Here is a 22,319-nt window from a genome sequence, read left to right as displayed (position 1 = left end):
TATTCGATAAGATAATAAGATAATAATTTTTTCGAAATCTCCTTATAAAATATGGTCCCAATAATATCATAAATTAATAATTATGTAAATTTATATATATATATATATACTAATATAATAGTGTATGTTTCTCCTAAAGCTCAATTCTATAGAACAATTGTAATGTTGTATTTTCAACCTATAATAATATCTCTAAAATATTTTATAACATGTCATACAAATAATTAAAATTTAAAGTTTTAATTTTTAGATATGCATCATTTACAATTTGATAATTTGACAGATTATTAAAATAGGAGAATTGATATTATTATTCATAGATTTGAATTTATGTGTCTCATGTGTATAAGTCAATTTGTCTATAATATTTGTAATTTATTGTAAATAGTGCTTTCTAAATATTACAAGTTCAATTCCTAAACCATAAAATTTATAACATCCGAAAGTTTAATCTTATTTTGCTATAGTTGTTCCAATTCATAATTTTTAAAAAAATAAACAATTAAAAATATATCTATAAATTAATAATTATTAATTTACACTATAAAATAATAATTATTAATTTATAGATAAATTAATATCACTATAAATTAATAAAATGTCTTAGTCCCAACATTATTAATTTATAGAGGTTTTACTGTAGTACATTAGCAAAATTATATTAAAACAATACATTAACAAAAAAAAAACACTTTTCCTGCGGTATATCGCAGGTCATAATCTAGTTAATTATTAATCTCACTATTAAACTATCTAAGGGTTAAAATGGTTGGAGCAAACAAAATCGTTTATGGAATGGATCCTTTTTTATTAATCATTTATCAGTAAAGAAATCTTCCTTTGACCAACCACAAAACATTTTTACACACAAATAAAATTAATCACAACGATATGTTGTCCGTCCCTTAGGGCATGACTGGTTCAAATGCAGCGTTTGTAGTTGCGGCTGCGGGAGATTGCAGAAACGGACGATTGCGGTTTCAAGCGTTATTAAGTGTTTTGAAATATTGGTTTAGCGTTTCAAAATGGGTGCGTTTGCGGCAGTTTTAGGACTGGTTGACCAATGGTTGCATTAGCGGTTGAAACATAATAAATATAATATATAATTATATAAATTTTTTAAAACACCAAAAACTTTATTAAATTTGATTTATAATTAAGAATCATTAAAAATAATAAAATAATTATTTAAAAAATAAATAAATTTCATATTGAAACACTTATTACTTTATGCATTTGGCTTTTCAGCCAAAATTTAATCAAGTAATGTGATAAATGACAAAACATATGCTTTAGATTATAGATCTTCTCTGCTAAATCCCACATTAAATTACAAGACCAAGGTAAATTGATTATAAAAGAGTTGAAAAGAGTCATTGGTGATTTGTTTTAATATTGCAAATAATCTTATTTTCTTAACCTTCTGATGAAATGTTATATATATATAGATTTTTTGAATTTATGTGTGATGTGCCAATAGTTTTACATCATGTTTTCTGTTTTTTTTGTTAATTAGAATTTTATTTTCTTGTAATTGTTTATTTTATAATCTCCTCAATCGTATTCGTAATTCATTTTCTCTCATCTTTAATGGGTACAATAGTTAGGTTGAAGATATGAGAAAAAAATATTTTAGTATTTTTGATTTGTTTTTTGTTCAATTTTTTTTCCAACCGCAATCGTCCGCAACCACAAACGCTTGCGGGAAGCAGTTTTTGGAATTCAATGGTTGGAAGCGGTTGGGAGCGATTGAAAACGATTATAAGCGGTTTATGTAATTGGCAGCAATCGCTAGCAACCGTTACCACCCGCAAACGCAGCGTTTTCGGAAGGTAACGGGAGAACAAATCAACACCTAAATCATTTATGCATAAGTCTGTTTTGACCGCAATATCCATTTGAACCCCTAAATCTTGGAATGCTTAAAGTTGAAAAGCTTTAATGATAACTACATTGTGGTGCTGTTATGTAATTTCTTCAAGACGTGTAATTTGTTATGATTTTTATGAGTAATCTTCTTTTCATGTCAAGTCAACAATATAATAATATCGTTGGATGAACCATGCTTTGTTTTGATAAACTAAAAAGATTATGTTAGTATCGTTTATGCGCAAGAAGAAAGAAGAGGAACCCATCGTTTTTATTAACCGTTGCACTAACTCAATCTTACGTAAGTTCAGCATCATCATTCAAGTCGTAGTCTCTCAAATGGTCGGCATTGACATTGACTCATTTGGTTCGTTGCTTATAATTCTTTTTCTTTGTCTAATCAGAATTTACACATTATTTAATTTGAGACCTCACTTGCTTCGACAAGTGGAAAAGTTACCCCACACTATGTCACACACCTTGGACTTCTCTATTCTTCTTTTTGTTTCTAAAGAATTCTTCTTTAATCAAACATTACGAAAAAATTTGCTAGAAACCACAATAGAGTTCAAAACCGAAACTAATTCTGAAATATATATAAAAAAATAGAAATCTTTTTTTGTTATTTAAGACGTTTATAGTGGCCAAAAAAAAGAAAAGAAACCACAACTAACATTTGATTCATAAACTTAATCCACAAGATCAAGATGAGTCATCTATCTACTCATATAGACCACTGGACCATATACCGGTAAAGTGACATTTCTAAACGATAAACAAATTTTGACTATTCTAAAATACTATGTTCGTTTATAAATCCATGTCATGCTTAATTATTATATCAACTAAAATATTGCATTAGTAGTCTTGCAAATCTAATAAATATATGATGAATATAAGAATGTGATACTAATTAATAATAGAGAAGTACTTGGAAACTAAATATGCATGATATATTCTCAAATCTTGTGACCCCCTCATTTTGAGGGATAATGTCTTGTGCAACACAACAAACAAAAATACCTTAAGGATAATAATAAAACACTGATTTTAATAGAGATTTTGACATCAATAAAGATTTTTCTTTAACAAACAATTTGGTATTATATAACTAAGAGAACAGTGCTAAAACACTCAAAATTGCACCAATATAACAAAATAAAAAAGATTACAACAACTATCTTGGTCCAAAGAAAAAATTACAACTAATTAATCGACTAAGAAAAAATTACTTATGGTTAAATTGGCTGAATTAGACCCAATATCAGTAAACTTAACATTTTTTTTTGTTTTTGGTAAAAGTAAACTTAACATTTTGTAACAGAGTCTGATCTAATTCTGTAAAATCAAAACTAATTGTGGGAAAAACCAATAATAGTTGGAGTATTTTTTTTTTTTTTGGGTAAGTCAAATCCAGAGTAACGATTTTTTTTTTTAGACTTAAAAAACGGATACAATTCACAATATGGCATTATTTCGCTATTAGATTCTGTTAATAATATTGTTCAGCTGATTAAGTAAACAAAACATTTATATTACCATTTCTTTGATAGCTTAATTAAGAAAAAATATCGATTTTAAGAAACAAATCCAAAAACATACCGTATTCCGACACGTGCCAATTTCATTATTTTTGTTCCCTTAATTAGAAAACGTAAATAATATAATACCATATGCGTTTTTATTTTAAATTTAAGTCCTAAAGTTTAATATAAAAAAAACATTCACGTAACAATCACCGTTTCTATAAATTAAAAAACCCTCCAAACACTCTTTCGCTGGAGAGATCACAATTCACAAACAAACAAACAGACAAAAACATTTCTATTGATCTAACTTTTTTTTTTCTTGAATCCTTTGCGCCTCTGTTCGTAATTTTTGATGGCTAAGAACGTTTTAGTAACCGGTGGTGCTGGATATATCGGTAGTCACACGGTGCTTCAACTTCTTTTAGGTGGTTACTCTGCCGTGGTCGTTGATAATCTCGACAATTCTTCCGCCGTCTCTCTCCAGCGTGTTAAAAAACTCGCGGCTGAACACGGCGAACGCCTCTCCTTCCACCAGGTTCGGTTAATTTTGCTTCCTAGGTCTAGGAAACGTGTGGTTTAAGGATCTTGCGTTTGTATAGTTTTTTGATGATTTCAACGAAATTGGGATTATGATTTGACTACGAAGGCTCTTTTTTCTTTTTTTCGGGCCTAAATTCTAGGAATTATAATAATAATAACAATATCAGTTTTCGAAAAGATTTTTTGATTCCAGAGTTCTTGGTATATACTTTTTTTTTTTGGAATTATATGTTAGTAATTATTAGTATCATTTTTTAAATAATTTCGAAAAAATTACCATGTGAAAGAATAAAATAATATATAGTTCCAATTTTTATTATTGTAATTCATATTTTTTTTTTATAATCTGTCTGAAATTGGGAAAAGTTAATCTTGTTCTTCTTAATTTAGATTGTTTTGTTTAGTTGTTATCAGAAGCATCTGTTGGATTTAAGAGTTCTGTTAAAACTTGATTTGTTTTGTCTTAATTACAGGTGGATCTTAGGGACAGACCTGCCCTTGAGAAGATATTCTCAGAAACAAAGTATGATTGAGGGAAAAAGAAAACATTCTTTTAGCTTTTTTTTTTAACTTTATCATAAACAAATGATGTGATGATGCATTATAATTTGGGTTTTATTGATGAACGTGGGAATTATTACTACTTACAGGTTTGATGCAGTGATACACTTTGCTGGACTTAAAGCAGTTGGTGAGAGTGTTGAGAAGCCTTTGCTCTATTATAATAATAACCTTGTTGGGACTATCACTCTTTTGGAAGTTATGGCTCAACATGGCTGCAAAAATGTATATATATTTGTTACAATTTGTCACCACATGCCTTTGTTTTTTTGTTTGATTACTGATGATTAGCCACTTTTACTACTCTGTTTCCAGCTTGTGTTTTCATCATCAGCAACTGTGTATGGCTCTCCAAAAGAAGTTCCTTGTACAGAGGAGTCTCCTATTTCTGCATTGAACCCATATGGACGAACAAAGGTGTTCTTTTTAACAAAACCCCACTTGAATGAATATTCTGGTTTATAAGCTCTGAATCTGATTTTTATGGATTCTTCTTGTAGCTATTCATTGAGGAAATCTGCCGTGATGTATACGGTTCTGACCCGGAATGGAAAATCATATTACTTAGGTATTTCAATCCTGTTGGTGCACATCCTAGTGGTGAAATTGGTGAAGATCCTCTCGGTATTCCGAACAATCTCATGCCTTTTGTTCAACAAGTCGCTGTTGGCAGGAGACCTCATCTCACTGTCTTTGGAAATGATTACAATACAAAAGATGGAACAGGGGTATGTATATACAAAATGTTTTTATCAACCAGAGAAGAGTTTTCTACATTTTTGGTCTCATTGTTTGGTTTCAGGTTCGAGACTACATTCATGTTATTGATTTAGCTGATGGACACATTGCGGCTCTACGTAAGCTAGAAGATTGCAAGATCGGTATGATATGATGATATTTTATATGATCCCCATTTGTCTCTCTTAACTCTACTATAATCATCCTTAAAATATCTAAAACTTGGTATGTGTGTTTTTAAACTAAACAGGTTGTGAAGTGTACAATCTCGGAACAGGAAATGGAACATCTGTTCTTGAAATGGTTGATGCTTTTGAGAAAGCGTCCGGGAAGGTAGACACATTATTTCGAATCTGATTGTTTTTTAGGTTCTTGGATTCTCTTACTCATGTTTTGTTAACCTTAAAACTCTTTTGTGGATCAGAAAATTCCTCTTGTGATTGCTGGACGTCGTGCAGGAGATGCTGAAGTTGTTTACGCCTCAACGGAAAGAGCAGAAACTGAACTGAATTGGAAGTAAGTTCCATTTCTTTAGTCATTCATTACATACACACACATAAATAAGTCTACCTTTAGTAATTGGGTTATGAACACTAAGAAGTTGGCAATCTTGGGTTTGTAACAATGCAGGGCTAAGTATGGAATCGAGGAGATGTGTAGAGATTTGTGGAACTGGGCCAGTAATAATCCTTATGGATATGATTCTTCTTCTGAAGACACCTCTCATTAACTTTTCTTAATAGTCTTTTTTTCTTTTGCTAAAACACTTGTCCACACTAAATTATTTATAATATATATCCACAAGAAAGAAAGAAAAAATACAATAAAGGAGCCAGATTTAAGTGATATATAGGGACATTGTGTAATCATATTCAGTTCAGTCTGTGTAAAAATAATCATGTGTTTTATCCAAAAAAGTAATAAAAGAAATATAGGTTCTTGAATATTCATTGTAACTATTATTATTTTTTATTTCTTTGTAGCTATATATAAGGATTTTTTTTTGTGTTTTATCTTAAAAACAAAAAGATTTGTTATGATGTCAAAAAGAAAAAGAAAATAAGATTTGTTAGAAAAGATACAAAAGCAAATGTTTAGCTTTTTTTGGCAAAAAGAACCTCGAGGCTGATACGATGTCGTTTTCAGCTCGGTGATAGTTGAAATGCCTCTTTCTGAAGCTTTTATAGTTTATATGAGCCCACACACTCATCTTCTTCAATTACTGCTTCTTTATAAAAACATCACACTGGACACTAACAAATCTTCAGATCTGAATCAAACCTACCAAAGGTTCGTGTAGTAGCATAATTCTGTTCTAGTTTATGCACAATCTGAATCTTTCATCTATGTGATTGATCTTGTTAATTAGATTGAGCTTTGTGTTTACAAAATTCAATTTTTTCGAAGGTTACTATTAAATTGTTTAATGTTTATGGTTAGGGTTCTAACGCGTTTTAATTAAAGCTTTGAGCTTTGGGAATTTGAACGTCTGAGATTAACATTTTTAAACATGTTTAATGTGGTACAGAAAGAAGAGGAAGGAATGATGCTTTGTGAGAGAGATGACTTCAGTCTCACTGGGCCATTACACCTAACATCTATAGATTGGTTTGCATCTTTCTCTCTTCTCTGCATCTTTCCGTGTTCTTTTTTGTCCCAAGACTAAATTTTTGTGTTCATAAAGTCAGCTGTGATAGATTGTGGTGTAGTTTAGAGCTAAGCAGCCTGCTTAATTGTGCCTTTTGTGTGTTAAAAAACCTGAAAGATTGTTCCTTTATGTTAAAAATGCTTCCTTTACTTGTGCAAAGAGATTGTTTGTCTTACTTGTATTTCTTGAATTTGCAGGGCTAATGAACATCATCGACGATCTGTAGCTGCTTCATTGGTTCAAGGAATCTATGTAGCTGAGCGTGACCGTCAGCTACAAAGGATAGCAACCGATTTAGCTCTATCTCCAATATGGTCTGAGTTTTTCCATTTCCGCCTTCTTCGTAAGCTTGTGGATGATGCTGATAACTCCATTTTCGGAGGTATCTATGAGTATAAACCACCGCAACCTCCCTCTCAGACTGTCAAATCCATGGAAATGAGTCCGCGTTTTGTGATTGCCTTCAGAGGAACAGTTACAAAAGCGGACTCTATTTCCCGTGACATCGAGTTAGACATTCATGTTGTCAGAAACGGGCTTCACACGACGACAAGGTTTGAGATAGCTATCCAAGCAGTGAGAAATATAGTTGCTTCGGTTGGTAGTGGTTCGAATGTGTGGCTTGCTGGTCATTCTCTTGGTGCATCCATGGCATTGCTTACCGGGAAAACAACAGCTAGAACCGGAGTTTTTCCTGAGTGTTTCGCTTTCAATCCACCGTTTTTGTCAGCCCCTATCGAAAGAATCAAGGATAAGAGGATCAAACACGGGATACGCATCGCAGGTACATAACATAACTCTTCCAAGTAACCCATTCAGTGTCATTCTTTAAGAGTTAGATTAGGCTTTCAAGTGTATATAACCATTGAGTGGACTGATCTGAGCTGCTATCTAAAATGCAGGCAGTGTGATCACAGCTGGACTAGCTCTAGCCAAAAAAGCCACTCAGCAATACGACCAAAACCACTGTGCATTACCCGCACCACCCGACCCATTTGCAACCTTATCTGACTGGTTCCCGCGGCTGTACGTCAACCCTGGAGACCACTTGTGCTCAGAGTACATCGGTTACTTCGAGCACCGGAACAAGATGGAAGAAATAGGAATCGGGTTTGTTGAGCGGGTAGCTACGCAGCACTCCTTGGGAGGTATGCTGTTAGGAGGACAAGAGCCAATACATCTGATGCCGTCTTCGGTTTTAACTGTGAACTTAAGTCCGTCAAGAGACTTTAAACAAGCTCATGGGATTCATCAGTGGTGGGGAGAAGATCAGAAGTTTGAAACCAAAGTTTACCAATACAATTGATTCGTATTAATTTTGAAACCGGTTTATGTAAACCGGAATTAGCCGGTTCAGCGTGTTGTCAGTTAAATAAAGTCTCTCTTTATCTATTAGACGACGACGTTTCATTCGTCTCTGTGAAAACCTCTCGCAGAGCCTCTCTCTCTCCACATTTTTTTTTCCCGCGCTCTCACTCTCTCTCGAGATGTCGATCAAGCTTCTCGTTCTTGTGTTCTCTCTTCTGATAATCTTCACGAGACCCAAATTGATCGCCGATCACCACTTGTCTCCGAGTATCTCGCCGTTCTATCCTTCGATTCCGCCGTTTCTACCTCCGTCGCCGTCGCTCAGAGCCAAATCTCCGGTGGTGAAGCCGTCTTTGCCTTTTGTACCGGCGTTGTTCGTGTTCGGAGATTCCTCTGTTGATTGCGGAACCAATAACTTTCTTGGTACCTTGGCGAGAGCAGATCGTCTTCCTTACGGTAGAGATTTTGATACGCATCAGCCGACGGGGAGGTTTTGCAATGGAAGGATCCCAGTTGATTTTCTAGGTTAAAGCCTTCTTCCCCAAATATTCTGGGTTTTAGATTCTAATTCTCGAGTTCATTGTTAATTTCAAGAATCAATCTGCTTTCTTACTTGATTCTGCGAAGTGTGATATTAAGCCAAAATTGTCAAATTTGTTGACTGTTAAAGAAAGAAATAGAGATTGAATCGTTGGTTACTGCGAATCTTGTGAACAGCTGATCGTCTAGGTTTACCATTCGTTCCTAGCTATCTTGGACAAACTGGGACAGTTGAAGACATGTTTCAAGGTGTAAACTATGCATCAGCTGGTGCTGGAATCATCTTATCTAGTGGATCCGAACTGGTAATCCTCAGAGTCTTTCGATTTCGTTGAATTTATACTATCTTTCAGATATATCAATCCTGTGGGGGGGGGGGAATTTGGTATGTTGCAGGGCCAGCGGGTTTCGTTTGCAATGCAGGTTGAGCAGTTCGTTGATACATTCCAGCAGATGATACTCAGTATTGGGGAGGAAGTTTCGGAGCGTTTGGTCTCAAACTCCGTTTTCTACATATCGATTGGAGTGAATGATTACATACATTTCTATATCAGGAACATCTCCAATGTCCAGAATCTCTATACTCCTTGGAATTTTAATCAGTTCTTGGCTTCCAATATGAGACAGGAGCTCAAGGTTAGACCTTTGTCTTTTAACCACTCTTTATAGTTTATATATGTCTGATGCTGCTGTATAGAGTCTATAGGGACAAATAAGTATGATTCTGAGTTAGGATATCGCTTTTATAGTCCCAAAAAACCCAAAAAGTGATACCTCTTTAACTGATTAGTACAGTAAGCGTTGCCTATCTGATCAAATCACCATCCTTGTTCTATTCTGGATCTCTGGTTTATACAGTTGTAGAATCCTGAATGGTATCTGAAAAGCTGCATATTGATAGACTAAAGATGATTGATTTATAAGTACTTTTGCTCGACAAGGTATCACATTGATGTCACCCACTAAGAGAAGTATTGTGTTTTGTTTCAGACTTTGTACAATGTCAAGGTGAGGAGGATAGTGGTGATGGGTTTGCCACCCATTGGCTGTGCACCATACTACCTGTGGAAATACAGGAGCCAGAACGGAGAATGTGCAGAAGAAGTGAACAGCATGATCATGGAATCCAACTTTGTCATGAGATACACTGTAGATAAGCTCAACCGTGAGCTTCCTGGCGCTTCCATTATCTACTGCGACGTGTTCCAAAGCGCTATGGACATCCTCAGGAACCACCAACTCTATGGTAAGCACCACTTCCATCTCAGTTCTCAATTCGCTTTAGAAAAAGACTGTGACTATAATAACATAGTTTTACAATCCCATAGCATTCTCATGGAATTTGGATAGAGACTTCAAAGAGTGATATATAGAGTTTGATGATCATCTTGGAATGTGAAAGAGACTTGTCAGAGATTTTTAGTTGTGTGTTCTGTGATGTGGACAGGTTTTAATGAGACGACAGATGCGTGTTGTGGATTAGGGAGGTACAAGGGATGGTTTCCGTGCATCTCGCCGGAGATGGCTTGCCCAGACGCCTCAGGTCACCTCTGGTGGGATCAGTTTCATCCAACAGACGCCGTTAACGCCATCCTCGCCGACAATGTATGGAATAGTCGCCACGTGGACATGTGTTACCCTACTAACCTAGAAACTATGCTTCATCATGCTTAGGATATAAAATGTGTACAACATAAAAAAGACACTGTAAAGTGTAAAATGAGCATTGCAATTTTTTTGATAGGCCAAGAGAAACTATGGGGTCTTTTTGACTATAAAAGGAAAGTACGGGGTATAGAAGGGAAAAAAGATAAAAAGTTTTGATGAAGTTTTTACAAAGTTGGGCTCAGTGTTAAATTTGCGTAATGACCCACGTGAAATAGAAAGTTGTAAGATTCGACCCATAAAGTTTCTTTAAAAAGCACGTGTGGTCCATCTTTTAGGTTTATAAACGGAAAATGTCATCTTCAGAGAGACGACGACGAAGAGATTAATTTCAATTATTTCCTTTCCTCATCAAAAGTTCTAAATAAATAAAAAAATCTTAGGGGGACACTTGAGAGAGAGAGAGGGCTAAAGAGGTGACGTCATCTCCACCCTCATCGTATAACTTTCCCGTTTTGCCCTCGGACGCTGGCTTTGCCTCTTTTTCAATTTCTTCATCCAAGGGTTCTTGAGTTTTTTTTTTTTTTGTTGTTCCTCTCTCAGCTTCTTCGTAGGTTTTGTGATCCGAGGTAGGTTTAGGTGCTGGGTTTACAGAATTTTTCACCTTGATTTTTGTCTCACGCTTCGTTCTCTTGAGAGAAATCGATTTCGTCTCTTTGATCAGTTTGTCTAAATTTTTTTTTCCCCAGAAAATGGAGCTCGATTTTGACGCTAGCAACTTGGTTGAAGATGAAGCAGCTGAAGTTGGACAAAATGTAAGTGTAAAACTTGGACTTTCTCGGCTATTTTGTTCGATTTTTGTTGAACTAATCATGTTTTCACCTAACCCTGGAGAGCTTAAACTTCTACCTTCCGGTGGAAATGGTTGTATATGTAGCTTCATGGTTAGAATCATGAACACAAGCTTCTGAAATAAACCATTTCAGTTACTTCGTGTCACGTTTCCTAGGAACCCTTGTGTCTGGGTTTTTTTTTTTTTTTTTTGACAAACTGTGTTTGTGGATTGGTTCTCATTTTTGATTTTCTTTTGACAGGATATGGCTGGTATTGAAGGGGAAAGGTGTGGGATTTGTATGGATATAATTATTGATAGAGGCGTTCTTGATTGCTGTCAACACTGGTAAATACCATGTTTTTTTTTTCTTTCTGTTAACATTATCCTGTCTTAATCAACAAAAAATTGCGTTAGTACTTAGAGTTGTCTCAGTTCTTTAAAGATTAGTTATCCTGCTACGTGTTTAATGGACTGTTTGTTAAGGAGGAGCAGACTGATAATTTTGTGTCTATGTCTAATAATTTTTTTCAGGTTCTGCTTTGAGTGCATTGATAATTGGTCTACGATTATGAACCTCTGCCCTCTTTGTCAGAGAGAGTTTCAGTTGATTACATGTGTCCCTGTAAGATACTTATCATCTTTTTTTTTTTTGTTTTTTTTAGCTGAACATTTCTCATCACTTTTGTGTGTGGAGCTCTTGGGTTAGGTATAATGAGTTTTTGGTTTGATTGTGAAGGTGTATGATTCAGGTGAAGGCAGCAAGGTCGATGAGGTTTCGGTATCAGGGTACTATTTTTTTCCTCATGTCCGTTGTGACGTGTGACAAACTTTGCTTGCTTGAACAATCTGAGTGGGGCTTTGTCTTCAGTTATGTGTGGCCTATAATCGTAAATTTATAGTAAATGGTATAGCATGATCAAGTGATTGAAAAGGCGCTACAAATCATGTGTACCATGGGTTTCTGTATGTGCTAAAAAACTGTTGTGGTCTGTTGACGTTAAGCTAAGTTATCAAATACATGGCATGCAGAGATGAAGATTACTGCATTGAGGAGGAGACTGATGCTGTCGCTTCTCCGTCACACTATATTGACGAAACACACTACATTGATGAAAATGTAAGTATATCATATATTGGTTTTCCTAATCTCTACTAAGTACATTAAGCTTTCCTAATCATTTTGTAGGCAGTTATCTGTTTAGATGGCGATCTTTGCAAGATCCGTAACACCTTCAGTTACATTGAAGGGGATTCCAACCTTGATACATCAATTGCGTGTGATTCTTGTGACATATGGTAACTATTATTACCTGTTAAATTTTATCCATGGGTTGTTTATTATGTGTTAATTTTCATGATTGTTGTTTTACCATTTTTTCGATCACTCCACTTCATTAACTGGTGAACTTCAGGTGCTTCCTTAGTTGTTACAGTGCCATAATGTTTGTGTCTACCATCTTTATAGCTTAGTTGTGCTGCCGGTTTCTAAATGCTATCACTATCATATGAAGGGAGTTTATTCTATGACATGTAAACGACAAAGATACTAGCCTTTTCAGTCTTATATGTGCATGATCTTGCCTTTTTATACTTCGTTTTGTTTTAGATTATTCATCTTTACAGCATTCTTATATGGTCTTAATTTCCAACATACAAATTATCTTCTGATTGTTGCTTTCATCTGTGCTAATAGGTATCATGCCGTTTGCGTGGGTTTTGACCTGGAAGTTGCATCAGAGGATACATGGGTATGTCCGAGGTAAGTTTCGTTAGCGTATTGACTACATATGGTTGCTTAATCCATGGCTTGATAAATTTCAGCAGTGTTGTTTCATTATATTGTTTGTTTAATTATCAGTCTATTAGGTAAACATATATTTATAGTAGAGTTTCCATGACTTATTTTTATCATTTCCGTGTGCCAGTTCTATGTTTAACTAGTATAGACACTCCATACCAAATCTAAGTGAAACTTAAGGCTTATCAATAATATTCTTCTTTTTTCTATGTTCTCTCAGCCATGTTATCATAGTTTACCCTCCTTTACTTTGTGTCCACAGATGTCTCTCTAATGAAAAACCACTTGAACCTGATATCTCGCCAATGGAGACACAACCTGATACCTCACCAACGGAGACAAGAAAATCCCTGGATATTTCTGAGAGGACAAATAGCGGATGCTCAGCCGAGGCTATTTACTCTGGGAACTTTTCAGTTACAGTCGCTGATGAAGGCGAGACAGCTCTTGTTGTATCAATTGTCAAAGGAGACGAGTGTCATATGGAATCAAGTGATACCAACCCGTCGTCAGTTCAAGCTACAAATGATGGAGACCCAGATAGCTCACATCTGAAAATTCTGTGTGGGGAGGAAAATACAGAGCAGGTCCCAGTAAAATTGGAGCTGAAGCAGTCCTTACCACATGATATATCATCAAGACTATTTTCTGATTCAGATCAACCATGTTTTGCTGCACCCATGGAGAATAGAACAGGTAGATTGATTGACCAAGAGTTAATTTGGTGGTAATACAGATTTCTCTGAGTCTTAGTTGTAGTTTCTTAATTCGTATAGATTCTCAATATGCTTTGTCCTCTATTTCTACAAGTAATAATTTAACCTTTTTATGCAACTGTAGAACCTGTTGAAGAAAAGGATAGTCTGTTGATGAATGATCAAAAAAGTAAGTAACATGCTGCCCTTTATTCGCCTGAATGTCTTATGTGTCCTTCATTTCTTCCTGTTTATGGTTAAATGTAATTTGATCATTATCTGCATAGTTAAAAAGGGTCTTATATACTGTAATGCGTTTACCAGATCTTTCCACTTCAGCCATTTCCAATTCAGATGTTGCTAGCGTTATCAGCTTAAAGAGAAAGCATTCAGATTTCAGGTCAGTTTCACAATGAATTCTGTTCCTTTCTTGGTACCATCTTTCCCTCTTTTCTCTGCTTTGTGTGGCAAATTTTGAGAGTGTTGTTGTTTCATTGTGGAATTTCTTTACCAGTGGAGATGATGGCAATTCAGAAACTAAACCTGAGATTTCCGAATCTCTCAATGAACCCAAACTCGAGGAAGAGGAAGACTTGGCTACCGTTCACCAAGAGAGCAGATCCCCTTCAAACAACACAACTGTTGATATTTTCAGCATTGTTAAAGGAACTGGGCGTAGAAAAAATCTCATGCGTTCAAATCCTGCTGATAAGTCTTCAGAAGGAGAGAATGCTGCTGGTTTGAGGGTAAAAAAGATCAAGAGGACACCGGAGGACGAGAAAGAGTCAATGATTCTGGTTGAGAAACTAAGGAAAGAAATAAGAGAGGCTGTTCGTAACAAATCGATGGATGACATCACAACAAACCAATTCGATCCGAAACTTTTGGCTGCCTTCAGAGCTGCTGTGGCAGGACCCAAAACTGATGAAGCACCTAGAAAAAATTCGGCTCTGGCAGTAAAGGCAAAGAAGTTGATGCTGCAGAAAGGAAATGTCAGAGAGAATCTCACGAAGAAAATTTATGCAGATTTAAATGGGAAGCGGAAAAGTGCATGGCACCGGGACTGTGAAGTTGAGTTTTGGAAGCATCGGTGCATACAAACTAGAAAGCCTGAAAAAATTGAAACTCTGAAGTCTGTTCTTAGCCTCTTGAAGAAGAAACCAGCTGGCGTCAAAACAAGCTTTTCATTTGAAACCCCACAGGCCTCAAATCCTATCCTCTCCAGATTGTATTTAGCAGATACCTCCGTGTTCCCGAGAAATGATAATCTCAAGCCCCTTTTGGCACCGAAAGAAACGGGAAACTCACAAAACAATGCAAAACCCACAGAAGTCAGCAAGACCATACCAAAGATTAGTGATGCCAAGGGGAGCAGTATAAAACCTGGATCAAAATTGAACTTGGGAAACAGACAGTCGGATGGGCAACCTAATCTTACATCGAGTAACTCTAAGGAAATGTTTGAGAATCCCGACGGTCTCAAGAAAGACAAAAGGAAATGGGCATTGCAGGTTCTTGCAAGAAAGAAAGCTTTAGCTGGCAACAACTCAACCGAAGAAAAAGAAGGCTCTCCTGAGCTCAAAGGGAGTTATCCATTGTTGGTGTGTAATTCTCGTCACTTACTTTGTTGCTTTTAAAAAATCCGGTGTTTTGAGATTGTTGCTCGTTTGTTTCTGTCATTTCTATCAGGCTCAACTTCCAGCTGATATGAGACCAAGCCTTGCAACCAGTCGCCATAATAAAGTTCCTGTTGCAGTTAGGCAGGTAGGTGGATAGCTCTTTACTTTAATTTCCAGTTCCCGTGGCATCGATTAGTGCTAGGTTCATAATGAGTTAGCTGGGTTCCAGATAATAAGAGGTCACTTTAATATATATTCTTGTTGCTTCTAGGTTTTATGGTAGTTTAAGCTCAGAAATCGTACACATTTTGATTAGTTAAGATGCACACATATGAGGGGTGGTCATTTCATGTTTATGGGAAATATGTGAGAGATCTTCTCTATTATTTGGATTGTGATTCTATAGTATTTTCTAGTTGGTCCTAATTTGAGGATTAAAATTATTTTTGGAAAACATTAAGACTTCATCAGTTCCATTTGTACTTCTATTATTACATACGTTAAACTGAAATATTAAAAATTGGGAATAGCTAGCTTTATTATATGCACATGTGCTGGTTTTTGTTCATAAGCAAATCGCTGTTTCTGCAGACACAATTATATCGCCTGACAGAGCATTTCTTAAAGAAAGAAAACCTTCCGTCTGTTCGAAGAAGTGCAGCAACAGAACTAGCCGTTGCTGATGCTATAAATATTGAGAAAGCGATCGCTGATAAATCAAGTAGCAAAGTTGTGTATCTGAATTTATGCTCGCAAGAAATACTGCATCACTCCGAGAGCAAAGTGATGGATAATTCTGTAGAACCAAATTCGTCATCACCAATGGCTGTTAACGAGTCAGAACTTATTAGTGGTAAAGATTCAGATGATCCAGCCGTCCTTCAAGCCCTCAGAGCAGCAGGTCTTGCTGATTCACCACCAAACAGCCCGACCCGTTCAACGGAAGTTCTTCCAGAGAAAGGAGACAGTTCCTTGGACAAGACCAGGGAGGCAGTCCCATATAATGTACTTGACATGAATTCTGTTCCTGATACAGACATCTTTGGGGATTTTGAGTATGAATTGGATGAAGAAGACTATATTGGTGCTACCATGGCTACAAAGGCTTCAGTATCGCAGCCGGATGAAAGTTTGACTAAGGTGAAGGTAGTTTTCTCCACTGTTCAACCGGAAAAGTGTTCGAATCAATCTGAAGTCTTGGGAAACGAAGAAACAACTGTAAACGAGAAGGGGACCACAAATGGCGAAGAAGATGGGAAGAGTTTTGTTCCTATTGAGCCTCTACCCGAGGTTGAGGCCGAGGGTGAGGGAGAAGGGGAAGGAGAAGGAGAAGTAGGAGGAGTTGAGATCCTTTCTGTTGCTGAATGTGAAGAACTATACGGACCTGGTACAGAGAAACTAGTTGAGAAACCTCTCATTGAAGGATCTGGTGATAATGGTGTTCAAGCTAAAGTACCTGATTCAGAGTGTGAGAGCAACACACACAGGGAGATCATCGCATCAAACTTTGGGAAAACTTCCATACAAGAGAAAAAAGTTCCCAAAAGCATTCAGAAGTGCAATCCAAGCGAAAAGCCTTCTAAAGAAGAGAAAACAAGCGAGAAGCCGTCTAAAGAAGAGAAAACAAGCGAGAAGCCTTCTAAAGAAGAGAAAAGCAAAGCTGATGCGTTTAGTAACTCTGTCACCAAAAAGGTAAAATTCATAGAACTCTCTCTCTCATAGTCAGATATAAAAATTAACATCTCCATTTCCTGAACTGGTTTTCTTGTTTTTTCCTAAGGTGGAAGCATACATCAAAGAACATATCAGACCACTGTGCAAGAGCGGAGTGATAAACGTGGAACAATACAGATGGGCAGTGACGAAAACCACAGAGAAAGTGATGAAGTACCATAGCAAAGCCAAGAGTGCCAACTTCTTGATCAAAGAAGGTGACAAGATCAAGAAACTGTCCGAGCAATACGTTGAAGCCGCTTCCTCCGGAGCCCATCACAAGGACAAGTGCAAATGACAGTCAGCTGCGTAAATAAGGAAAGATGAAGGAACAAAGTAGTCAAAGTACAAAAACGTAAATAGCTTATTATTATCATCTCTTCTTTTGTCTTCTCCACAAGTTTTGGAGATTCAGTCTCTCCTTAGGCCAAGATAAGCAATTCCTGTTTCACCCGACCCAGACAGACCTAAAATGTGTCTGAAACTGACATTAGTGGCTACAATGTCTTAACAAAAATATTTATAAGATTAGAAGATATACTTGTCTATTCGATAATGTGAAAAGACAATATCGTGGTTAACAAGAAATCTAAAGTTTGGAAGAAGCCCTATAGGTTAAACGACATCGAATTAGGGTACAAGTACTATAGTACCCTTGAAACTTAAGGCTATTTTATCTATAAAAAACCCAGTCGGATAGACATTAGATGTAAGATCACTACAATACCCTTGAAACGTAACGCTATTTACTACAGTGACACAATAAACATTTGCGACGGTCAGTTACAAAAGTTGGAGACCAGAAAAAAATAAATAAAAAAGGAATTGCAAATCTGTCTTCCTCCTCCTCGTCTCGCCAATTTTATTTTCCGATTCAATTTCTAGGGTTTCGGCAGAGGAAGGAAACCACCGTTAAACCCTAAGTACGTCACCTTCTAGGTTTTATCTCTGTTTGTCTTTTCATGTCTTATCAATGGAAATTATCACTTCTCCTTCTCGCCGCGTAACTAGTCTTTATTGTTTGTTCTTCATAGTCGCAGTTATATAAAATCGCAATCGTGTTCCCCCCTTGGCTCTCCTCGCGTCTCTCGATCTGTCAGAAAACTGGACAACAAACCTATGCCTTCGACGCCGCTGACGAACGGTGGTACGCCTCCTCCTCCTCCTGATGTTACGGCTTCCACGGTGGTGGTGGATGATAAGCCAGGAGTGTCGATGATGGAGCAGTTGGTTCCGGAAATAACGACACACGCGCTAAGTTACTTGGATTATCCAAGTCTTTGTCGCTTGTCTATGACTAATTCGTTGATGAGGAAAGCTGCTAATGATGATAATGCTTGGAAAGCTCTTTATCACAAGGTTATTTTTACAACTCTCACTCACTCATTTTTGTATAAGCTTTTGATTCTAGGTTAAAAGATGTAGTTTTTGTTTTATATATAGCATTTTGGTGGTGGATTCATGTGTGTGTTGTTGTCTCATTTGTGTGTACTAGGATTTTACACTGGAGCAAGATGGTATAACACCAGTTAATGGGTGGAAAGCTTACTATGCAACTACTAGAGCTATTATAAGTGTGAATACTGAATTCTTCAGCATCATTAGAGACAGAGCTCTTCAAGAGATGGCTCGATTGTGGTTGAACTCGGACTATGTTAAGTGTATCCATGCCTCTGGGGAACTCTTCTCTGGGTAACTACAACTCTACCATCGTCTTGCTTTTTATTTTTTGCTCATGAAAAATGTCTTTGCTTTTTGGTTCCGGTGGTTTTGTCATCCGTTAGATGGTATCTAAGTTTGAGTATACTAGTGGAACAATGCTCTTGCCAAGTTGCTAGTGATACAAGATGTTAAGTGTATTGTTTGATTTAGTGAAAACGTTGTAGCAAAAAGTTTTACAGCAATAGGATGACATAGTTATTAGTTAACACTGGTATACTAATGGAACAATGCTCTTGTGGAGTTGCTAGTGATAGAAGATGTTAAAGTGTATTGTGTTGTATTTAGTAAAAACGCTGAAGCAAAAGATTTAGAGCAATAGGTATTGTTGACATAGTTAGCACTGGTATGTATATCCACAGTAGCTATAAGCGTATAATAGAATTTGCATTCTTTCAGCATATTCCATATCCTGAATAAAAAAGGAGATATGTGATATTATGATTCCATAGTTTGAGTCTACTCCATACAGTTAAATTCTTATGCATCTGTGTGTTCCGGATTTTGTAATCTGCAAATGGGATAATACATCTTTGTTAATTTGTTTGATAGAAGAGAGAAGAATTGGTATGAACCATCTATGTTTTGCGTGGTCAAATTGCAGGTACAATGAAGTGATGCAAAGCTGGCAACTTTGTTTCAACTGGGAACAAGGGTTTGACTTTCAGGTCCACACTGTTCGTACTCGGATACTAACGGACATGGCTTGGGTCACCATGAAAGCATACCTGAACGTGGATGGTGGTCCGTTCCTGATCACAAATGTGTTCGAGTTCCACAATGGAAGGTGGCACATGGTTCATCATCACAGCTCCGTGATGCTTAACGATGATCAACAAGTTGTTGTTCATTGATGATTAATCTTTAGTTTTTTGGTTTCCTTCTCTTCCTTTATTTTCATGGGGACAACAAATAAAGAAGAAGAAAGAAACTGCATATTGGAAATTGGCTTATTAGATTCATAGTGTTATTATTTAGTTTTAAGTAACGACATGTACTGAATGTTTTTCTTTTTCTTTCAGCTGTTCTTGAATGGTTGGTCTAATTTTTCTTTTTCCTTTCTATTTGGTTCTTGGGATATACTCAATGGTGAGAATGAGAATTGATCAAAAGTATTGATTATCGTAGTAGCTAATTGAATATATATTACTTAATATACCGAAAATATAAAGTAATGTTACCAGAAAAGTAGTTAAATTTTCTGTAAGCTTATTGAATATGACAGAAATTCTTAATTTCAAAGCAATAATATAGAGATAAATTATTTTTTAGTCCATAATATTTTATCTTTTTTTTTTTTTTTTACAAATGATATGTATTAAGGAATTGAAATGAATCAACTTTACGAAGATGACATGTAAAATCTTAAAATTACTAGATTTTACCCATTGTGAACCGCTGGACATTTTTTTTTGTAATTAAAAAAATAAAATTTAAGTTGTTTTGTTTGTTAATTTTGTTTAGTGTTAAAATTGTATTTTATTTTAATTATTAGTTCTAGGATTTAAGAGACAATTGTATTTTACATAATTGTAACTTAATCAATTTAATTAAATATATTTAATATTATAATATTAATTTTTTTTTGGTGGGAAACAAGGAGAAAAGTCCCCTTGTGTTTTATTCAAAGACTATATAAAAATTACAGACGGATTTGCCGTGGGAGGGCATGCCCTCAAAGATCCTCATCAACAACAACAATATAACCAACATCACTCGGACTAGATTCTAATAAATGAAAACCCAATGGTAAAGTGAAATCATAGGAAGCTACCCATCGGTAACACGGTTCGCTTTTCTATACACATGCGATATCCGGACTATCCAGTCCCTAGAAAGAAAGCTATGGTACAGACGCACCAGACCGTGAGAGATCCACCGCAACACAAACACGAGCAAACCTTGCCCTTTCAAAATGTAACGTGGTACCATCAACCCTAAGTGGTTGCTCTAGTCCCCGTGCGATGCCCATAAGAATCGACCTGTTATAGTAATGCACTGGAATATTCGTTAGTCTCACCCACACTGGTGTCGTAACAATATCATCCTTAAGGAGATCAAAAATCCGGGACCAATCTTAAACCATCAAATAATTACCAAACACCCTCCATGGTCCTCCGGTCAGTGCTGAGAGATACTCCTGCTCAAGCTCAAAACGGATCAGAAAAAACTGTCGTGGTAGGTCCATGACATACATCTCTCCCTTTAGCTTCCATAACTCTTTCAGTTTTTGATTCAGCACTGAGATTGGAATCAGTGCCTCCCAAGCACTTTCACAATCATAAAACGCTTCCAAAGCCCATATATCGCCTCAATAATCTCCTCCCCAATCGTTATTACCGGCTCACCATCCGCACCATCCGGAAATTCCAGTTGTAACCGTGCAAAGACAAACTCATCATCAATCACACTCTCCGGCGATGGTATCCCTCCTCCAAAACTCTCCGTAACCTTTCGCACCCAAACCCCAGTAACATCCGGCGGGTCCCCCGGTGGCTGTACCCTCTCACTGATATCAGTCATAGTAGCATTCGGTTCTGCCGTCATTCTCTTTTTTTTTTTTAAGGTTCTTCTTCGTCTAGTGTTTGACTAACCTTTGGCAGTTACCTTTCATATGAGCTTTTAATGTTATCACAAACAATAAAATGACAATTGTATATTCAAAAGCAAAAGGCAACTAAATAAACAATCTTAACGAAATCATATTTAGATTTGAGTATTCATTAGTTTACGGTTATTGTCGATAAAACTAAAATCTAAATAACCGTACATAATTAAAATCAACCAGAACGACTCTTTGAATTGAAAAGCAGGAGTCAGTCGGCACCTGCATGCATGGAAAGTTCTTACCAATTCGGTGGTACATATAGGCGACATAAGTAATATTACGCTATTGTGACTTGTGAGAAGAGCATCTCAACTTGTTGATTGTTTTTTTTATTTATTTTTTTAGTAATTGGACTAATTTAGTGGCAACTATTTTCCCCTAAAAAAAAATGGAAAAACCACATATTTAGTTAGCAGTAAATAAATAATTTAAACTAATCAGAATTATGATAGAAAAAGGGAAAAAGGAAATCTTTTTCTTTTTTCTGAAGTTTAGAAATAAGTATATATATAAAAAAGACGATCCCAAGCAAAGTTAGAGAGAACCCTAGCCGATTATTTTACAATGACGACGATCTCTAATCTTGCAAAGGATTTGGTAGAGGATATACTCTCTAGAGTTCCGATAACTTGTCTAGGAGCAGTGAGATCCACTTGCAAAAGATGGAACGCTTTATCCAGAAAAAGTATTCTGTGTAAAGCAGAAGCAAAGCATCAGTTTATGGGGTTCATGGTGAAGAGGGATAAGCTTTGTTCACTGAGGTTCAATCTCTTTTACAACAAAGACGAAGAATTCGTGGATCAATCTCTAAAGGAGATAAGTAATAATCGACTTAATCAAGTCAAGATATCTAAAGTTTTTCACTGCGACGGGTTATTGTTATGCGTGACCAAAGAGGACAACACTAGGCTCGTGGTTTGGAACCCTTATTTGGGTCAAACCAGGTGGATCCAACCCAGAAACAGTTACAACATAGCAGACATGTATGCTGTCG

The 22,319-nt window shown here is 36.3% G+C and overlaps 5 protein-coding genes across 6 annotated transcripts; all 5 read left to right on the top strand.

The window, feature by feature from the left end:
- Positions 1-3,563: 3,563 nt before the first annotated feature.
- On the top strand, positions 3,564-6,181 carry LOC104707384 (UDP-glucose 4-epimerase 5). The gene is made up of 9 exons (XM_010423725.3): positions 3,564-3,933; positions 4,412-4,461; positions 4,589-4,724; positions 4,815-4,916; positions 5,000-5,227; positions 5,302-5,380; positions 5,488-5,570; positions 5,662-5,753; positions 5,868-6,181. The coding sequence occupies exons 1-9, from the start codon at positions 3,751-3,753 to the stop codon at positions 5,965-5,967; spliced, it is 1,053 nt and encodes a 350-aa protein (XP_010422027.1). The 5' UTR covers positions 3,564-3,750; the 3' UTR covers positions 5,968-6,181.
- Positions 6,182-6,423: 242 nt separating this feature from the next.
- On the top strand, positions 6,424-8,277 carry LOC104707381 (GDSL esterase/lipase At4g10955-like). The gene is made up of 4 exons (XM_010423719.3): positions 6,424-6,527; positions 6,766-6,845; positions 7,083-7,669; positions 7,788-8,277. Exons 2-4 carry the CDS (start codon positions 6,781-6,783, stop codon positions 8,189-8,191), a joined length of 1,056 nt encoding a protein of 351 aa, XP_010422021.1. The 5' UTR covers positions 6,424-6,527; positions 6,766-6,780; the 3' UTR covers positions 8,192-8,277.
- A 95-nt stretch (positions 8,278-8,372) lies between these two features.
- On the top strand, positions 8,373-10,513 carry LOC147940239 (GDSL esterase/lipase At5g08460-like). Its single transcript, XM_087461451.1, has 5 exons — positions 8,373-8,718; positions 8,911-9,038; positions 9,130-9,369; positions 9,724-9,979; positions 10,181-10,513. Exons 1-5 carry the CDS (start codon positions 8,373-8,375, stop codon positions 10,405-10,407), a joined length of 1,197 nt encoding a protein of 398 aa, XP_087317577.1. The 3' UTR covers positions 10,408-10,513.
- Positions 10,514-10,600: 87 nt separating this feature from the next.
- LOC104707382 (uncharacterized protein At4g10930) lies at positions 10,601-17,546 on the top strand. The gene is made up of 15 exons (XM_010423721.3): positions 10,601-10,967; positions 11,088-11,153; positions 11,433-11,518; positions 11,705-11,795; positions 11,910-11,959; positions 12,203-12,290; positions 12,360-12,469; positions 12,867-12,932; positions 13,234-13,667; positions 13,812-13,856; positions 13,991-14,066; positions 14,181-15,267; positions 15,356-15,430; positions 15,877-16,977; positions 17,066-17,546. The coding sequence occupies exons 2-15, from the start codon at positions 11,091-11,093 to the stop codon at positions 17,294-17,296; spliced, it is 3,603 nt and encodes a 1,200-aa protein (XP_010422023.2). The 5' UTR covers positions 10,601-10,967; positions 11,088-11,090; the 3' UTR covers positions 17,297-17,546.
- A 150-nt stretch (positions 17,547-17,696) lies between these two features.
- LOC109124702 (F-box protein SKIP8) lies at positions 17,697-19,829 on the top strand. Of its 2 annotated transcripts, none has more exons than XM_010423718.3 (4): positions 17,697-17,921; positions 18,033-18,357; positions 18,494-18,690; positions 19,322-19,829. In XM_010423718.3, exons 2-4 carry the CDS (start codon positions 18,118-18,120, stop codon positions 19,569-19,571), a joined length of 687 nt encoding a protein of 228 aa, XP_010422020.1. In that variant the 5' UTR covers positions 17,697-17,921; positions 18,033-18,117; the 3' UTR covers positions 19,572-19,829. The 2 variants fall into 2 exon arrangements, with proteins under 2 accessions (XP_010422020.1, XP_087317576.1); XM_087461450.1 differs by having other exon boundaries at positions 17,790-17,921; positions 18,039-18,357.
- Positions 19,830-22,319: the final 2,490 nt, after the last annotated feature.

This window comes from Camelina sativa, chromosome 8 (genome assembly GCF_030686135.1).
Source record: "Camelina sativa cultivar CO46 ecotype springtype chromosome 8, ASM3068613v1".
Taxonomy (NCBI): Eukaryota; Viridiplantae; Streptophyta; class Magnoliopsida; order Brassicales; family Brassicaceae; genus Camelina; species Camelina sativa.
This window is presented reverse-complemented; position numbering and strand designations above follow the sequence as displayed.

Coding starts and splice junctions, on each gene's coding strand:
- LOC104707384 (XM_010423725.3), top strand. CDS start 3,751: ATGGCTAAGAACGTTTTAGTAACCGGTGGTGCTGGATATATCGGTAGT. Junction 4,725..4,814: donor CTCAACATGGCTGCAAAAAT/GTATATATATTT, acceptor CTCTGTTTCCAG/CTTGTGTTTTCATCATCAGC. Junction 5,381..5,487: donor GCTAGAAGATTGCAAGATCG/GTATGATATGAT, acceptor TAAACTAAACAG/GTTGTGAAGTGTACAATCTC.
- LOC104707381 (XM_010423719.3), top strand. CDS start 6,781: ATGATGCTTTGTGAGAGAGATGACTTCAGTCTCACTGGGCCATTACAC. Junction 6,846..7,082: donor CACCTAACATCTATAGATTG/GTTTGCATCTTT, acceptor TTGAATTTGCAG/GGCTAATGAACATCATCGAC. Junction 7,670..7,787: donor ACACGGGATACGCATCGCAG/GTACATAACATA, acceptor TCTAAAATGCAG/GCAGTGTGATCACAGCTGGA.
- LOC147940239 (XM_087461451.1), top strand. CDS start 8,373: ATGTCGATCAAGCTTCTCGTTCTTGTGTTCTCTCTTCTGATAATCTTC. Junction 8,719..8,910: donor GATCCCAGTTGATTTTCTAG/GTTAAAGCCTTC, acceptor TCTTGTGAACAG/CTGATCGTCTAGGTTTACCA. Junction 9,039..9,129: donor TATCTAGTGGATCCGAACTG/GTAATCCTCAGA, acceptor GGTATGTTGCAG/GGCCAGCGGGTTTCGTTTGC.
- LOC104707382 (XM_010423721.3), top strand. CDS start 11,091: ATGGAGCTCGATTTTGACGCTAGCAACTTGGTTGAAGATGAAGCAGCT. Junction 11,796..11,909: donor AGTTGATTACATGTGTCCCT/GTAAGATACTTA, acceptor TTGATTGTGAAG/GTGTATGATTCAGGTGAAGG. Junction 11,960..12,202: donor GATGAGGTTTCGGTATCAGG/GTACTATTTTTT, acceptor CATGGCATGCAG/AGATGAAGATTACTGCATTG.
- LOC109124702 (XM_010423718.3), top strand. CDS start 18,118: ATGCCTTCGACGCCGCTGACGAACGGTGGTACGCCTCCTCCTCCTCCT. Junction 18,358..18,493: donor GGAAAGCTCTTTATCACAAG/GTTATTTTTACA, acceptor TGTGTGTACTAG/GATTTTACACTGGAGCAAGA. Junction 18,691..19,321: donor TCTGGGGAACTCTTCTCTGG/GTAACTACAACT, acceptor GTCAAATTGCAG/GTACAATGAAGTGATGCAAA.